The following is a 19,163-nucleotide window of genomic DNA, read 5'->3' as shown; positions in this document are numbered from 1 at the left end:
CACTTTCACTGGTAAATTGAAAAACAAAATCAGTACCACAAAACACTCCTTATCTTAGAATTTTTAAAGAGAAACTTTGAAACAGCCCCCCCCACCCTTCCCAATTAAAAACAAAATTGCTAGAGAATCACACTGGAAATAACCAAAACAATGCAATATGCATTGAAATGAACAAAGACTATGACACACTAGAGGGCAAATCATGAAGTTTTTTAGGTGGTAAAACCAAAGTTGAATGAGTACTTAGGAAACATGATTAATCTGAAATTAAACACTGTCTTCACTTCCACGCTCTTACTACACACTCTCTTGTTATAGTCCCTCTCAGCAGTCCTAAAACCTGACTTTCTGTACAAAACTTATTTCAGGGTGGTACGCAGGAGCTACAACAGTTCATTCAGTCTGGCAGTATTCACAAGATAAAAGCATGCCAGTCTGTGTACACACAGAGAGCTCTCTGAAAGCCACACTGTGCTCGTCTGTGGACACAGAGCTCAACACGTTGATGAGCACAAGAAAGTTATTAAATCTATAGAGTGTACCAAGCACTAACTATTCAGAGAGCTCAGATATGCACATCAATATTACTGCAGTATAAGGGAATTAAGAACACCATCAGTGATTGGTTAACAAGTAAACTTTATTATTAAATACCATTTAAGCCATTTTTTTCCCTTAGCAATTGTTGACTTAATTTGGGAGGTGCTAGTCTAATAGACTACAAAAGAGTTAGATAAGTACTTCAAAAACTTCAAGAGACCAGAGTCCTGCCAAATTCATACATTATCTCTCTACTAGGCAGGATAAAATAGTTACAAATGGTGTGTTTAAACAGCTAATTTTGTATTAAATGGTGCACCCAAGAATATCTGCAAAGCACAGCACTATGCATAATGGATAGCTCACCAGACAAACTGCCATGGAGAATGGCTCAAGTTTAAACACTGCAGATAAAAATCTGAAACTTCAAAAGTCTCCTTCAAAAAGTGAAGTGCCACATTAAAATATACTCCCCCTCAGCTGCCACCTCCCCCTCAGGCGTAAATCAAACATTTCTAAAGCCACCAGGGCATAGTGAAAGCCTCAAAGAAAGACAAGAGTCACAAGAAGCAAGATTTAAGATTCAAACTATTCTCAAAGCCTGCAACAGCAATGTTTAGGAATCTTCAGCAAAGCATCCTCTCTAAAGCTTGTACGTTAATGACAGTAACAATAACATTATAAGGAAAAAAAAAGAAATCCCATCACATTTAGCAACATCTGTAGTCACAGAAATCGGTCAAGCGTGTTTCGTTTCCTGTAGATGGGAACAGAGCACAGCGCAACAATGTTTTTAAGTACAGGCATAGGGACCTCCTTTAGCTTTGGAAGGACAGACACTTTAAGGAGCCACACTGTATTGGCCTATGTCCTATCAACTCAGAGCTCTGAAGCTGCAGCAGGGAGAGGCAAGGAAATTATGCTGTCTACACTCAAAGCTGCTATGTAGTCAGTCATTCCACACAGTCCCTTTTCTCTTCATAATTCACCCAAGAACAACGCACCAAAGATCCAAACTATAGGCCTTTATAGCCCCCCCGAAATTAAAAGACAAGCCAACGGTATTCAAATCGCCCTCACTAGAGGTGCGCCTGCTAACAGTCCACAAGTGCGCTGGCCCTAGAACAAGTTGATAAAAATCATGGTCAAGGAAGCGGGAAATCTATGCAGCTATCCATCCGCAGAGGCTTCAGTTGAGAGTCGCTCCTCAAAGACTGGGGACAGCTCAAAGCTCTCCATAGCCAGCTTCCTTTGGAACGCAGACCTCTTGCATTTTGGAGCAAGGTGGAGGCCCTGTCAGTGAGCAACCCTGGCTTTGCAGGCCTTTTCGGTATTAGTCCTTGACCCAGGGGCGAGCTTGCGGTCTCTCTCATCCCCCTGTAATCTGAAGCACGCAGCGAAGGCTGCCTTCCACCGCCACTACAGTGCACCCCCAATGCCCACTCGCCAGCCAACTCCGCCTGCTCCCCTTCCTGCTGGTGCCTGTCCAGAGCCCGGCCAGAGAGTCCGCGTCCAGGTAAGACGGGCAGTAGATCCCAGCGGGGGGGGAGAAAAACCACCCGAGGAGGTGCGCCCCGGCAACCTGGCCTCTCCGAAAACAGAGTCAGCATGGCTAGAAAGCAACGCCCGCGACCCTAAGCAGCCGCTCCATCCTTCAACTCGCCTTTGCAAAGTTGGCATTCAACAGGTAGTTGCCGGGACTTTCACCTGAGGGAGAAAACCGTCCCGCCAACTCCAGAGTTGCCGCCCCGGCGCCCATGCCCAGCCCAGAGTCCCCACCCCCACTCCGGCGCGGTGCCCCCACCGGAGGCCGAGCCCCCACGTGCGCTAGCCCCAGCCGCAGTGCCCCGGAGGCCGCGTCCCGCTCGCCAGCCCGCCCGCGAGGGATGCCGCCGGGCTCCGCGCCTCCCCCCGGCCCGCCCGCCCGCTAGCCCGCGGCGGGGTCGGCGGGAGCAGCCCCCGGAGCCATCTTGTGGCGGCGGAGCACGGGGCCCGAGCGGCTACCTGCACGATCTCGCCCTCGGCGCTGAGCATGGCCCCGGCCCGCGAGAAGCGGCCCGTGAGGCCGGTGGTGTGGGTGGTGTAGTCGCCGCTCGGGCTCGACTCGAACAGCACCACCTCCACGAACGCCGTCTCCTTGGCCCGCGCTGCGCCGGGCCCCGCGGCCGCCAGCAGCAGTCCGAGAAGCAGCGGCAGCGGAGGCGGCGGCGGCAGGCGACGACCGCGGGGGCCGCGGCGGAGGCGACGGCGGCGGCGGCCCGGGGCCCCTGGGCGCCCGCCCGAGCGTGGCCTCATGGTCCTGCGGCGGGAGGGCGCGGAGGGCGGGCGCGGCCGGGCATAGTCGCGGGCCGGCGGAGGACCGAGCGCGGGCGGTCGCCTCACAGCACCATCGCGGCAGCAGCGGCGGCTTTGTGGGTCGCAGGCTCTGCTCCGCTCCCCGGGCCGTCGCGCCGCGGCCCTTTCATCTGCTCCACGTGAGGGGTTATCCCCGCCCCCGCAGCGTCGTGACCCGCTCTCCCCTCCCTCCCCGCGCTCGGCCGCAGCCACCTCTGAGGGGAGCCGGTAGGCGGGGCGGGCGCGCCTGCGGCGAGAGGCGGAGCCCCGAGGCCCCGCCCTCCCCGTCCCATCGGCTGAGTCCCTCCCCGACTCTCTGCATGGGCCACGCCCCTTCGCCCTTGCTCCGCCCTGGCCGTCTTTTCGGTCACGCCCCTTCCTCCTCGCTCCTCCCCCTCATCTGTGCTCCGCCCTCCGCGGCAGACATTTCTCCTGGCAGTTGCTGAAATGACCGAGAATAAGGATCTCAACCTGTTCCCGGCTTATCCGCCCGCTCGGCGCGTCCTGCTCTGACGCGGGAGTTAGAGCCATTGGGGCGTGGAAGGATGCTTCATCCACAGTTCCGGCGATGCAAGCCAGCCATCCGCACTCCGTGCTCGCCCCCACCTCCATGGACCGCGAAAGGCCCCTGCGGCCGTCAGGGGCAGTTCGCAACCCGCCGGGACATGTCCAGTTCTTGCGTGGGTGTCGCTTTGAAAGTTACCCTCAACTAAAAGAGTGAGGACAGGTGGCAGAGAACTCGAAGAAGTTATCTGGATTTCAATGGAGTTCATCTTTCTGCAGCCCTGGAGATCATCTCTAACCCCCGCTTCAGAAGTTGTGAAACGTTTGAATCTCACCATGTGCAGAAGGGCGGAAGAGTCCAACACGCTTAATGCACAAACTGCTGGCTGCCAAACATACCAAAGACACGTGCTCCGAGCACAGACGTTCCCAGTCACCCAGAAGATAAACTTTTAATTCCCTTTGCTTTTTTGGAACAGGCATTTTCCTTCCTCAACAAGTCTATGAGAATCAAAACCCTCCTTTAAAAGCCACATTTAATTTCTGCTTCCTCAGTCCATCTTCCCTCCCTGACCTGAATGGCTTTGTTTAAATATTTGGTTAGGGTGATCTGCTTCTACTTGCTACCGCACCCAAAATATTAAGACAAAAAGAAAAGTCATTGAGGGTTTCCTTGAGTAATCAACTCAACGAAATTACAGCTTAAACTAAAAAGGAATGTTTTGCCAGAGTGTGGAATAGAAAATACAATTGAAAAGAAACTCCTAGAACTGTGTTACTATATTTGGACCACCCAACGCTTTGGCACAGAAGGCACCTGACAAAGCAAGAGAGTCGTTAGTTTCCCCGAGCCAAATTCATCAGTACATGGGAGCACTGTCAATACCAAGGATTCTGACTTCACCCACCAAGGCACAACCCAGTCTTTAAGGAGAGGACAATTACTACAGCCCATGCATGACATCGTAATTCTTAAAAGTATGAGGTCATCATCAACTGGTGAAAATGAATAAGCAAATATGGTTTATCCGGACAATGGAATCTTTTTTTTTTAACATGGTAAAGTTTCAATCTTCGATTGTATTTTAAATGACAAAATTAAGGCTACAATGGGATCGTACCAAGAAACAAAATATTGAATATTGAATGAATGAAGCATAAAAGTATACTATAAACGGAGCATATAGTGTTTGATCTGAATGAAATACCACGCATCTAGAGCAGTGGAAAGGTTAGTGGTTGCCAGACGCTGAGCTGGAAGTAGGATTGGATAGTATGACTGCTAATGAATTTCTCTTAAGGGTAATGAAAATATTCTGGAATTAGATAATGATTATATGCTTTGTAAATATCTGAAACCCATCAAATTGTACCTTTTCACGGGGTGAATTTTATAGTGTATGAATTACATCTCAATACAGCTGTTAAAATTTAATTAAGTCTTTGCGTGCTTGATGTGGTAGCGCCCTCCTTTAATCCCAGCACTGTGGAATGGAGTCAGGTAGAGTTATGAGTTCAAAGTCAGCCTGGTCCGGAGTGTGTTTCAGGCGAGCCAAGCTACATAGTAAGACCCTTTCTCAAACAAACAAAATGGAGTCGTGAGGCAGGAAAGATGGTTAAGAGAGGAGCCAGGTTCAGTTCCCAGCAACCATGTTAGGCAGCTCACAATCGCCTGTAACTCCAGCTTCTGGGGATCTGGCCCTCTCTTCTGTTCATATGGGGCGTACATTTTTTACACACACACACACACACACACACACACACAGAGAGAGAGAGAGAGAGAGACAGAGAGAGACAGAGAAATGATTTTCAAAATCTTTTAATTCAGTCCATAGTGGCTGGAGATGGCTCAGTGGTTAAAAGCACTTGTTTTCTTGCAGAAGACCCAAGTTTGGTTCCTAGCACCCACATGTTGGCTCACCACCCTCTGTAGGGAAATCCAACACCCTCTTCTGGTTCTAAGGACACTACGTGCATGTGTTGTATGCACAGATATACATGCAGGCTAAATACCCATACACATTAAAATAAATCTCTTCTAAAAAATCAGCTCTTGCCTTTTGGCTCATCGGCCATCAGTGAGGCAACACGGGTCACTAGCAGCTCTACTGGAGTCACCCGCAGAAGTTCGGCCAGGGATCCCGCTCCTGCCACGTCTGCTCAAACAGCCACTGTCTGATCCCGTAATACGGGCTGGACATGTGCCACCAGTGTTTCCGGCAGTACGTGAAGGACATCGGCTTCATCAAGTTGGACTAAGCGACCTTGAATGGATTCTTCAAGACTCTACCGGGCTGGAGAGATGAAGGCTCAGTGGTTAAGAGCACAGCCTGCTCTTCCAAAGGTCCTGAGTTCAATTCCCAGCAACCACATGGTGGTTCACAACCATCTGTAATGAGAGCTGGTGCCCTCTTCTGGCCTATAGGAATACATGGAAGCCGAACATAAGAATTAAAAAAAAAGTGAAGACCTTCAAAAAATTAGCTCTTGGTGATTTTCCACAGATAAAATACTATGTTGAGTATCTTGTGTTCTTTGAAGTCTCGGTTTGAATCCCATACTCTCACTAAAGGCCTTCTCTGACTATTCTACTTAAACTGCAGCGTTTCCCCTACTCCCAATCTCCCTTGATCTGCTTCTTCTGACCCCATGGCATTTATCACCCAACATACTAAATAATACGGTCATTTAATTTTGTCTGTCCTCTGTGTCTCCAGGCACACATGCCACAGAGAGGAAAGCTATAATGGCAAGGATCATTGTCTTATCTAGGCTGGAGCTATCTGACCCAGAGTAGGCACTCAGTAAATATTTGTTGCATGAACTAATGAGAAAGCGGTTGAGGGATGAGCTCATCAACACATATTCCTCCCATTCTTCAGACACTGAAGGCAGCTTGACAACAGCTGCTAGAAGCACTGGGCTTCATGAGTCCAGAATAAATTCTGAATATGGAGAAGAACAACCATGCTTCTCTCAAAAACTTCAGTGACAGTCAGGCATTGGTGGAGTACACCTTTAATCCCAGCTCTCGGGAGGCAGAAGCAGGTGGATCTCTGAGTTCGAGGCCAGCCTGGTCTACCGAGCGAGTTCCAGGACAGCTAGTGCTACACAGAGAAACAGTGTCTCGAAAAACCAAACAACAAAACAAAATAAAAACTTCAGTGACAATGACAGCACACACAGGGGTCAGAAAAGAAACTCATTGAGGACCAATGGGTGACTCTGGGGGCAGAGGCACTTGCTGCCAAGTCTGGTGACCTGAGTTCATTCCCCAGGACCCATGTGGTGGAGAGAGAGCACCAACTCCCACAGGTTGTTCTGTGAGCACCTGGTCTTAGACGGGCAGCGGTGGCACACACTTTAAGTCCAGCATCCAGGAGACAGAAGCAGGAGGATCTGTGAATTTGAGGCCAGCCTTGTCTACACAGAGAAACCCTGTTTCAAAAACGAAAATGAACAAACAAAAGCAACTGGCTTTTATTTCATATTTGGTTTTCTCAAACAGGGGCTCTCTGTGTAGCCCAAGCTGACCTCAAAGCAGGCTTCCTGCCCCGGCACTGGGATTGCAGGTGTGTGCTACCTACCATACCTGCTGACTTTGATTGTTTAAGTTCTTCTTCAAGAGATGATCAATAAGACACATCCTAGCAAAACAGAAATAACGTGATCCACCTCTCCAAAAGCTGATGTTACTTAGAAACCGAGGTATTTGCCAAGTAATGAAGTTTCCCCAAAATCTGGCAAGCAGAAAAGGGAGAGAGAAACTTCCAGCCTTCCTTCTCAGGCAGAGGCCATGGCAGGACTAGAGGCCCCCGTTCTGCCAGAGGTTCACCAGGACTGACCGAACCCTGAGTGTGTTGAGATCATCACCAGCAGCACCAAGAGAATCTAGAATTTTCTCAACTCTTTCGGTATGCTTCCAACGTCTCCTCGTTCAAGACTCACAGCCCTCACTAAATGAGAAATTGACAGCCCTTGAATGGAGAGGACAGTGCACCGACACAAGGGTGCAAAGGGTGAGGCTCTCATCAAGAGCTGTGCCACACACGCTACTGCTGGGGAGTCGCTGTACAGGACACTGGAACACTGGCAATGTGGGAAAGGCCCCGCAGCCTTCTGCATCCCTTCCCTTACGGAGAAACAGGGCTTTGCTTGTTTGTTTGTTGTTTTTGAAGACAAGATTTCTCTGTAGTTTTGGAGCCTGTCCTGGAACTAGCTCTTGTAGACCAGGCTGGCCTTGAACTCACAGAGATCCACCTGCCTCTGCCTCCTGAGTGCTGGGATTAAAGGTGTGCGCCACCATTGCCCAGCTCTTGTTTTTCTTTTTCAAAAATGGCCTTTGGGGTCTTCCATGTGCACCTGGGATGTGATGTGGCATGGGGAAGAAGTCCAGGGCACCTTTTGGAAACAGCTTTAGGCATCGCCACTTCTCAGAAACATTGTTTGGAACTACTTGTCAATGTGACCTGTGGCCATCATGCATGGTACACCCAGTAAACCATCCTAGGTGTGAGCTGTAATAGAGCTGTTGAAAACATTTTCAGTGTCCATCCATCACAGACAGTGTGCATCTACTTACTCCATAAGGGGACACACATTAAACAACTATTTAAAAAAGGAAATTTGGGGACAAGGCAGCAGAGGATGAGAATGAAAATTAAAGTACAATGACACACAAGTATGAAAATTACATAAACTTATCACTTTGTATGCTAACTCAAAATTTTAAAAAAAGTCTATGAACTTGTATGGAATGATTTAAATATACTCATAAGTGAGAAAAAGTATGCATATGTACACATCCTTGTATTACAATATATATGTATAGAATATGTTTTTATTGCAAAATATACTTCTAAGTGAAAAGATGCTATAACAGAAAAGGCCATGGATAGGAAAAATAGATGCATGGATGTTTGTATGGAAGGAGGTATAAGAAATAAATGGGGGTTCCAGGTTTGGCTCAGCAGTTAGGAGCACTTGTTCATCTCAAACAGGATCCAGGGTCAGTTCCCAGTGCCCATATGGTGGCTCGTAACCATTCCTAACTCCAGTTCCCAGGGATCCGACACCTTCTTCTTTCCTTGGGCATCAGATGTACACTTGGTGAACAGAAGTACATGTAGCCGAAACACATACACCTAAAAAAATAAGCAAATATTTTTAAAGACATATTATTTTTAATTAAGTAAACATCTTTCTCTCTGTGTATGTGTGTGTGTCACATGCCCTTGGAGGGATGTGAGGTGTGTGTGTGTGTGTATCTGTGTGTGTGTGTGTGTGTGTGTGTGTGTGTGTCACATGCCCTTGGAGGATGCCCTTGGAGATTCCCTGGAGCTGAATGTACAGGCAGTTGTGGTCCACACAACATGGAAAGAGAACTTGGATCCTCTGCCGTGTAGTATACTCTTTTAGCCACTAAGCCATTTTTCCAGACCCAATAAATCTTTAAGAATAAATAAGTAGCAGGTGTGGTGGCACAGGCTTTTAATCCCAGCACTCAGAAGGCAGAGGCAGGCAGAGTGAGTCCAAGGCCAACATGGTCCACAAAGTGAGTTCAAGGACAGTCAGGGCTACACAGAGAAATCCTGTCTCAACCAAACCAAAAAGAAAAAAGAAAAAGAAAGAAAGAAAGAAAAAGAATAACTAAATAAATGGATTTCCCAGGATGACTAAGACTAAGTTTGTTCCCTGTGCATATATTTATTATCTTCTCAAAATAATAAAAATAAATGAAGAGAGTAATCCACTAAATCAACAAATGATAACATTCCTTTTCTATATGCAAACACATTCATTCAATAAACTTTATTGAATAGCAATAAGGTTTTCCACATGAAGCCATGACACCAGAAGACAAATGGGATTGGCCTATAGTTATGGAAGAAGATGTCACCATTGGGAAAAACTGCGCAGTGGGCACACAGGACTGTCTGCATTTTTTTTCAATTATTTAAAAAATAAAGATTAAATAAGATTAAAGTTGTATTAGGTATTGCCTGTATTCAATTACCTTTCTGCCGCCTTTTTTCTTTTGCCTTCCCTACTTCTGCAAACATTTATTACTATATGAGACAGACAAAGAAGTCAATAAAAGATTTCCATAAAATGTAAGTACACATTAACTATTTTACAAAATGGTTTTAAGACTTTGAATCTTATCCTACTTCTTTTAGGCAATTCAAATTTAAGCTATGCTAGCATTCTTTTGCAGCATTTATATCTATTTCTGGAAACTTCATTTATTGTATTTAAACATCATATAATTCTCTTGAAAGGTACAATAGTAGTTATACAGACAAGTAGCGGCAGTTCTTTCAAACCCCTTAGAAGTGTCTCCTCTGCCTTTGATGTACGCCATCAATCTCTGTCTCCCCCAAGCCTTGAGGCAGAAGGCCAATCTAGGCCCCGACTCATCGGTGGTTTAAACCCTGCTTCAACCTGCCCCTGATTTGCAATGGCCACCCAACCAGGAGTCACAAAACTCAAACAATGCTCCAGGGGCCAGGCAGGGAATGAGAGTGAGTGAAGTAGGCCAGGTGTAAGCAAAAATAACCAGCAAATGCCACAGTAAACGATGGTGGGGCTTCAAACAGAAACTCCCTTGGGAGTGGCGGCCTGGGGAATGAATGTCTGGCCATTTTAAGAAGGTTGCTCCAGTGCCTAGATACTCTGGGGAATGTAAGCTCGGGACACATAGCTCCTCTGATTTATTCAAAAGAAGTTGAGACAGAGAACAAGAAGAAAAAAAGAAAAGCTTTTGTAATCGGCTTTGGAGATTTGTCTTATATATTTGGGCTAAATACATTTACAAGTCATTTTTGGTTCAAAAGACACAGAAATACGGATTGTCTTGAGGAATAAAGTTTGTCTGGGCTGTGCTGATAGAGCAAGAAGCAATTTCTAAAGCTAAGTGTGAACACCACACTAAGTGTGAACACCACACTACCTGTGAACACCACACTACGTATGAACACCACACTACGTGTAAACACCACACTACGTGGGAGGGACAGCTGTGTCCCTGGGCAGCAGTTCTCACCCAGCACGCACAGGTATTTAACGGAAGTGAAAGAGTAATCACAAGCCCACTTGGCCAAGAAAGGCTGATGGTGGATGGTCATTAGACCTTTGAAGAGAGACAAGCCAGGCTGCTTTTCTGTGAGTTGACCTCTATTAGGAGAGAAAGGGAGAAGGAAACCGAGGAAATAAAGGCCGCCTACTTGGTTCTGCCCAGCGAGCATTTGGAGGACAGTGTGGAAATGTGTGTTCCCTTCACCATGCCTAGAATACACTAGCATGCGGGGGAGTGGATGATGAACGCGAATTATCAACTCAGCATCCTGTTCCACCCCTTCCTGGCCTAAACACAAAGCAGTCAAACACAAGACTTAGAAAGTTTATAGGTTGTTGGAAGTAGTGGTTCACGCCTTTAATACTAGCATTTGGGAGGCAGAGGTAGGCGGATATCTGTAAGTTCGAGACCAGTCAGGATTACATAGGAAAACCCTGGATGTGTGTGTCGGGAGTGGGTGGGTGGGGGACGTATGAGTGACATGTGACCACTTAGAGTACTTCACTCCTTTAACCAGATCAGTTGGCTCAACAGTGATAGTGACAAAGCAGAACTAATCAATGCCTTCTCTGAAATTAACTCACTGACAACCTGGTAGACAGAGCTGACTTCTGCTCTGCATGACAAATTTAAAGATTTCATAAATATAACTGCGTGGCCATTTCCCTCAACCACAAAGAAAATACGGACAGATTTTTTTTTTTTTACCAAGAAGAGGATATGAACCTCCAACTGAATTCACTATAATACATTTTTTTAAAATAGTTATTTATTTATTATGTATACAATATTCTGTCTGTGTGTATCCCTGCAGGCCAGAAGAGGGCACCAGACCCCATTACAGATGGTTGTGAGCCACTATGTGGTTGCTGGGAATCGAACTCAGGACCTTTGGAAGAGCAGGCAATGCTCTTAACTACTGAGCCATCTCTCCAGCCCACTATAATACATTTTTATAAAGTTAGCAAAGCAACCAGAGGGCTGGGTAGGTGGCACGGAGGAAAAAAAAAACACTGGTTACTCTTGCAAAGGAGTTGGGTTCAATTCCCAGCACCTACAGGGCTATTCACACCTGTAACTCCAGTTTCAGGGCATCTGAAGCCCTCTTCTGGCCTCCAAAGGCACTGCATGCAGGCAGTGCACAAACATAGATCTAGGCAAAGCACTCAAATATTTTTTTAAAAAACCAACTAGAAATTTTAAAATAAACCCTGTGCATAACTTTAATCCCAGTGCTTGGGAGGCAGAAGCAGGCATATCTCTGCGTTTGAGGCCAGCCTGGTCTACATAGTTAGTTCCAGGCAACTAGGGCTACATAGTGAGACTGCCTTTAAACAAAAGTTAAAAAAAAAAAAGTCAAAATATGTAGGTAAGTGAGTCAATGTGGTGTGAGTCTAGAGGCTGTGTTTGTAGCTCAGTTGATAGGAGTAACTTGCCTAGCGCCTCGTAAACCAGGCATGGTGGGGCATGCCTGTAATCCCAGAACTCAGGAGGTAGAGGCAGGAGGATCAGAAGTTCAGCTTTAGTTTCTAGCATCCACTTGCTACCTCATGACAGTCCTTAATTCCAGTTTCAGGGGACCCAACACATCTTTTGACCTCCTCAGGCTCCTGCACGTGTGTGGAACACATGTGCACACTCACACATACACATATTTTTTAAAAAAAAAAAGCAACGGAGGGTAATGAGTATTGTTTTTAATTTTTTGTGCAAAGAGAAAATAATTGAATGTGTATTTTAATGTGCATGAATATATATATCAAAATTGAAGTATGAGAAGTCTAGGAAAGAGGCAGAACATATTGAAACCTGTTCATTTAGGGTGACAGAAATCCAATTTAGATTGCTTCTCCCCCCAAAAGAGGGAGGGGGTTAATGATTGGTATAAAAGCCCAAGGTTCAGTCGGGCCGTGGTAGTACACCCATTTAATTCCAGCACTCAGGAGGAAGAGGCAGGTAGATCTCTGAGTTCAAGGCCAGCCTGGTCTAAAAAGTGAGCTTCAGGACAGCCAGGGCTACACAAAGAAACCCTGTCTCAAGAAACAAAAAAATAAAACAAACAGACAAACAACAACAACAAAAACCCAGCAGGGTTGAGGGTCTCAAAGGCTGCTATCAGGTACCACTTTTCTCAAGCTCGCGGTCCTTACCTCTGTGACGTCATTTTACTACAGGAGTCGCCTCTCTTTGGAGCAAGTCTCCCACGTTGCCCTGGGTGCCCAGGGAAAGAGCTACTTTCCTCTTGGGACCCGCCCAAGACATTGGTTGACTGTCATTGGGCAGACTTAATTGACGTCACCACGGCCGGCGGGAAGGTATCTGCTGATTGTCTAGATTGGATTTAACAGCCTTTTTCTGGTACTTAGGGGACTGACCAGGAGTGCAAGGGCTGATCCTGGCTGATTGCCCCTCCTTAGGAAACGTGGGACAGCGGTGCTAAGGCAACAACAGTTCCGGGAGTCGACTCCCCTAACGGTTCCTTGCTCCCCACCCCAGAGTGGGCAGGTGCCTGAGTTCCGGCTCTAGCCCCCTGAGCCGCTTCTGACCTGCTGTGTTTCCCCCTCCCAGGCCACTTTTCCTGAGGACAAGGACTGTGCCTTTTGCTTCCGTAGCTAATCCCTGGCAAACTGCCTCAGATACAGTTGGCACACAATAAATATTTGCTAAATGAATGACCGACTCTTGAGTGTATGACAAAATAAAAGTCTAACAGTCCAATTTTTCCTTGATTGGATCCCAGAACATCCTTCTGGTCTTTTTTTCACCCCCCCCTGCACCCCTCTCAAGCACACAGCAGCTCCCTCAATTGCAGCAGGCATTCTCCCCCATTTTCATTCTACGATTTCCTCTGCAAGACGGTCCTCCGGGTGCCCCAGAGACTCCCGATGGAAAGAAAGATCTGTAAAGGTTGGCGAACCAGTTTTGTGATCATAAGACCCTGCAGTTGAGATTCAACTCAAAACCTCTGACCAGTTTGCTCAGCGTCTTCGCTCTGCTTTCAACTTGTCCAGCCGCACCTGACGCTGTTTGCATGAAGTGACCTCGCCTCCCTGCCTTGCTGTAGTTGGTTCCCCAACGGAGGGAATCGGAGCGAGTGGGAGATGCATGCAAATTTGTGTGGGGGCCAGGAAGGCTGAGGAGGCAGTTTCCTCCATGTGAGAAGATAACAGCTTGTGTTTATTGAGTATTTATTGTGTGCCAGGCACTAGGCCAAACGCTTGGCACAGGTTCCCTCCTTTGATCTCTACCCGAGGCATGTAGTATTCCCACTTTATAGTTAGAGAAGAAGGGGAAGTGGGCTCCACTGAAGTTACAGAGGGACATGGAGCTGAAGCCAAGACTGCACCCAGATCTGACGCCGGAACCCTTGCTCTTAACCCCCAAGTAGAAGGATGAATATAAAGAACGCTCAGTGAGAAGTGGTGTTGGGAGGCTACGGGGTCCCAGGAAAGCCAGTGAGGGCTGGAGAGAGGGCTCTTCCAGAGGACCTGAGTTCAGTTCCCCACGGCAGGCAGCTTACAACCACTTGCAATTCTAATTCCAGGGGATCTGACACCTCCTTCTGGCCTCCCTAGGTACTGTACCCACAAGCTCATGTTACACTGTAAAACTCAAAAGCAATAGAAAATAAATGCCTGAAAAAGACAGTTGTTGCCTTGCCTTCCAGAGCTTTGCTGACTCTGTCCGTTATTTGGGAGAGCCTTCCCTGCTGGTATGTTCCTATACACCTTCTCTAACTAGTTCTCCCCCTTTTGCTAAGGGGAAAGTCACAGGTTCAAAGTGCCTCAGAAATCAAAGAAACGCCTGCTTTTTCCCTCCGTGACTGACAAGCTGTGTGACCAAGGCAAGTTGCTCGCCCTCTCTGATCTTGGATTTCTTTGCCAGGAAAATGTAGTTGATCCTTGCCTTACATCAGAGGGTCATCCTGAGGATTACGTGAGATGCTGGATGGGCTGCGACTTGTAGCTGGGTACTCACGATGAGAGCTCTGAGCACAGGGTAGATTCTAACCTGCTGTGTGCTCTGTTCCCACAGAACCTGGCACTGAGACGCCACTGTGGAAGGTGCTCGGCAGCTCCGTGCTCTGGCTCAGGGAAGGGTGAGTAGCTGCCACTACTGATAAGCGTCCTTCCCCGTCTCATGGCCGTAAGCCCTTGGTGTGGGAGATGTGGTTTATACCCCTGCTTGTTTCTTCCACGAGTTAATGATTTACTGCCAGTGTTTAATTTTGTTTAAACAGACACGACCCCGTTGGTACCCATGGCTCTTTCCCGGGCCAAAGTGGCTCAGAGATCAAAGACACCCAAAGACACGGGAGCCCTCCCACTGCCGTCTCCCGGAATTGTCCTTTAGCCCGCTGGCACCTACTCTTGCCCTGTTGCCCCTTGACCTTGCATGTAGCCACGCTCTGGTTAGCCCTTCTCTTGGAGACTAGTAGGCTTCCCTTGGGGCCACCAGGAAACCAGGCACCCTCCAGCTCTTTGGGGTTTGTTTTTTTTTTTTTTTTTTTTTTTTTTTTTGAGACAGGGTTTCTCTATGTAGCCCTGGCTGTCCTGGAATTCACTCTGTAGACCAGGCTGGCCTTGAACTCACAGAAACTCACAGAAATCCACCTGCCTCTGCCTCGTGAGTGCGGGGATTAAAGGCATGCACCACCACGGCCCAGCCTTGGTTCCTCTGTCTTTATTCCCTCCCCACCCCCGTTTTGGCTTCCAGAAGAACACTGCACTACCAAGAGCTCATCCCAAGGCAGCCTAATGTCTCTGATTCTTTGCTGCCCTGTGTTCCCAGACCTCCCAGGCCTCCCAGGCCTCCCTGGCCTCCCTCCTCATTCTCTCATGGATAAGACATCTGGAGGTGCTTGGTAAATTTGTTCATTCTTTTGAGGACACTGAGAGCCGAAGCTGTTTACAGCTTGGCCCTGTCACTCATTCAACTCTTTAGCTCCCACACTCTACTCCTCTCGGCAGAGAATTTGAACAGCTTCATCCCACTGCCCTCTTTGTCTTCTCCAGCCTTCTCGATTGGGCTCCCTAGTCACAGGTTTTAAATCCAGACACCTGCCTTTCTTCTTTCCTTTCTCTCTCTCGTTCTTCTTTCCTGTCATCATCTTCTTTCTATTCTTTTCCTTTTTTGTTTTTTTTAACACAGTTTCTCACGATACGTTCCATGTTAGACTTGAACCCTTGATCCTCCTGCCTCTGCTTCTTGAGTTCTAGGGTTCCAGATCTGTACCATCCCACCCAGCTACCTGGAATAATTTCCTAGGGCTATGTTGGAACATTGTCACAAATTTGGTGGCTTTAAGCAATAGAATTTTATTCTCTCACAGTTTGGAGGATGGAGGATTTAAATGAAGGTATCACCAGGGCTACATTTCCTTCAAAGAAGGGAAGGCCACATCTTTCTTTCTCTGAGCTTGTAGTGGCTGCCAGGGGTCCTTAATTTGTCACTCCATCACTCTGGTATTCTCCTGTCCTCAGATGGGTTTTTCCATCACTCTTGTCTTAGAGTTTCTGCTGCTGTGCAGAGACACCGTGACCACAGCAACTCTTTTTTTTTTTTTTCACAGCAACTCTTATAAAGAAAAACATTTCAATGGGGCGGCTTACATTCTCAGAGGTTTAGTCCATTAGCGTTATGGCAGGACATGGTGATATACAGACAGACACGGTGCTGAAGAAGGAACTGAGTGTTCTACATCTGGATCTGTAGGCAACAGGAAGTGAACTGTGTCGTGGGCATAGCTTGAGCATAGGAGGAAATTTCTCAAAGCCCACCTCCACAGTAACACACTTCCTCCAACAAGACCACACCTACGTCATCAAAACCACACCTCCTAATAATGCCTTTCCCTATGGGGGCTGTTGTCTCTCAAACCACAACACCTCTATGCATCCTTTTCTCTTCTGTCCCTTATAAGGACTTTTAACTTTTTTTTTTCTTAAATATTTATTTATTTATTATGTATACAATATTCTGTCTGTGTGCATGCCTGCAGGCCAGCAGAGGGCACCAGACCGCATTATAGATGGTTGTGAGCCACCATGTGGTTGCTGGGAATTGAACTCAGGACCTTTGGAAGAGCAGGCAATGCTCTTAACCTCTGAGCCATCTCTCCAGCCCAGGACTTTTAACTTTATGCTCAAGATCCAGCCAGGAAATCTAGGATGAGGTTAGATAAGCGAGATCCTTATCTTAATGATTTGTGCAAAAACCCGTTTTGAGAATCGATTGTGTTTACTTATTCTAATTGGGTGCATATTTTGGAACTACACTGGGCTTTTTAGTAGCCGAAAATGGACCACTGCTATGACAGACCTGACCAAATGGTTTTGGGGAGGATTGTGGATGTGTTTGGAATCCTGCTCTGGAAAAAACACTGAGTGCTCTCAGAGATTTAATAGACTGTTCTGTGGGGGCTATGGAAAGAATTGCAGGTAATGGAGACCTGGCTTGTAATGTTTCAGAAACAAATATTCTATTAGGGTCTTTGTGTGCTATATCAAAATAATAATAATAATATGTGGTTTGGGTTAGCTGGGACCGCAAAATCAGTTGTGATTAACAAGAGACCAGCGTCACTGAAGCAAAACCTTTGTTTACTGGGACAATGGCTGGTTAGTTGGAACTGAGAAGCCAGCTGTGGTTAAGAAGAGCTCGCCATCATCACCGAGGTGAAATCCTCTGGGAGTATTTTCTCAGGGCCAGCACACTGCAGCTGTGGTCCAGGATAGCCAAGGCCAGATGTCAAGCTGATGGCCAAACTTCATATTCTGTAAGAGTCTACATGGTAATGGTTTTGAGGCATAAGAGGTGAGCCATGGAGAACAGCTGAGGTTTGTCACCGTGAGAGCCCAGGGGAGGCCAGCAGTGAAAGTATAGCCTCGGTGGCAGTAACCTGAAGGTTAAGGGGTCATGGAGAGAAGCTGAGGCTTGGTACCATGTGGCAGCATTGGAGTCTCTCCTGCAGAGAAGCCAGGAAACCATTGGTGAAGGTGCAACCTCACTTAGGCTACCCCGCACACTGGAGGCTTCGGGACTCTGGTAACCACCATGGATGGTGGCAGGTGTGCAATAGGCTCTCTTGAGCCTATGACAGATGGTGGACACTGCAGAGCCCAGAAGATAACCAATGAGTCCCAGATGTTGGACACTGGATGTTTATACTGTTGAATTTTGGTTTTGCTTTGATCTGATTTTAACTATGCTCTGGTTCTTCTCTGTTGGAATAAGAAAGTGTTTAGCTTGTTTTTGATTTGCAGGAGCCCAGAGTTAAGAGACTTTGAGCATTTTAAAGAAAATAATCAAAAAAAATTTTTTTTTCCTTGAGACAGGGTTTCTATGTGTCCCTGACTTAGTTTTCTAGACCAGTCTGGCCTAGAACTCACAGAGATTCACCTGCCTCTGCCTCCTGAGTGCTGGAATTAAAACTGTGCGCTACCTCAAAGTGGAAGAAAAAATTGAACTTTTAGACCATTGGAATTTTTAAAGACTATGGTACTTTTTTTTAAAATAGATTTATTTATTGTGTATACAGTGTTCTGGTATACAGTGTTCTGCCTGCACACCAGAAGAGGGAACTACATTTTACTGTAGATGGTTGTGAGTCACCATGTGGTTGCTGGGAATTGAACTCAGGACCTCTGGAAGTCCGGTCAGTGCTCTTAACTGCTGAGCCATCTCTCTAGTTGCAAGATTACGGTGCTTTTAAGGTTGTATTTCTAATATTAACATAAGGCAAGAAAAACAGGTTATGAATAGTAGTGGTGTACTTGTCAAGTTGACAAAAAGTTAATTGTTGGCAAATTTTTTTCAACTTAACATAAACTAGAATCCCCTAAGAGGAGGGAGGATCTATAGAGGGATTTTGTCTGTCAGACTGAACCGTGGGCAGGTCGCGGGGCACGTTTCTGGTTAATGATTGATGGGGGAGGGTCCAGTGCACTGTGGGAGGTGCCACCCCTGGGCGAGTGGTCCTGGGGTAAGTAAGGAATCAGGCTGAGCAAGCCTCATGGCTCCTGACTTGCTCCTGCTCAACTCCTGCTCAAGTTCCTGCTCTGTTCCCCCAGTGAGCAGCTGTGACAGGGATGTGTGAGCCGAATAAATCCTTTCCTTCCCAGCCTGCTTTTCGTCATGGTATTTATTGCAGCAAAATAAGAAAGCACACTAAGAACTGGGGGTGGTGGTGCATGCCTTTAATACCAGCACTTGGCAGAGACTATTGATCTCTGTGAGTTCGAGACCAGGCTGGCCTCCAATGCAAGTTCGAGGACAGCTGTTACACAGAAAAACCCTTTCTTGAAAAAGAAAGAAAAAGGAGGAGAAGGAGAAGAAGAAGAAAAGAAAGAAAACTAAAGACCTATATTTGAAAAAAACTTCAAGGAAAGAAATGGAAGCAAATACTCTTTTGATTTGGTTGGCAAAATGTGTATGTGTGTGTGTGTGTGTTGCTGGGCACTGAACACAGCATAAGGTTTACTGCCAAGCATAACTCTGAAAAGTTTTTTTTGTATATTGTGTAAATGTATCTATGTGTGTTTGTGTGTGTTGTATGTTCATGTGTGTACAGGTATACCTGTGGGGGGTAAACATATACATGTATGCATATGCATACAGAAACCAGAGGACACCTGCCATTCCTCAGCTATGGTTTACCTTTTGGGGAGATAGATTCTCACGTTCATCTGGAGCTGCCAAGTAGACT

The 19,163-nt window shown here is 46.8% G+C and overlaps 1 protein-coding gene and 1 pseudogene across 1 annotated transcript in view; one reads left to right on the top strand and one right to left on the bottom strand.

The window, feature by feature from the left end:
* LOC121459443 (E3 ubiquitin-protein ligase ZNRF3) overlaps positions 1-3,054 on the bottom strand; it is a 160,897-nt gene extending 157,843 nt beyond the window's left edge. The window contains exon 1 of the mRNA XM_041669221.1: positions 2,545-3,054. Coding sequence (XP_041525155.1) covers positions 2,545-2,835 — 291 coding nt within the window. The 5' untranslated portion in view covers positions 2,836-3,054. The remainder of the gene's footprint in view (positions 1-2,544) is intronic.
* A 430-nt stretch (positions 3,055-3,484) lies between these two features.
* LOC121459271 lies at positions 3,485-5,637 on the top strand (annotated as a pseudogene).
* Positions 5,638-19,163: the final 13,526 nt, after the last annotated feature.

Source organism: Microtus oregoni, unplaced genomic scaffold, assembly GCF_018167655.1.
Source record: "Microtus oregoni isolate MIOR12 unplaced genomic scaffold, Mior012 000019F_ref0000042, whole genome shotgun sequence".
Classification (NCBI taxonomy): Eukaryota; Metazoa; Chordata; class Mammalia; order Rodentia; family Cricetidae; genus Microtus; species Microtus oregoni.
Note: the sequence above shows the minus strand (reverse complement) of the source record. Positions and strands in the feature narration are given on the sequence as shown.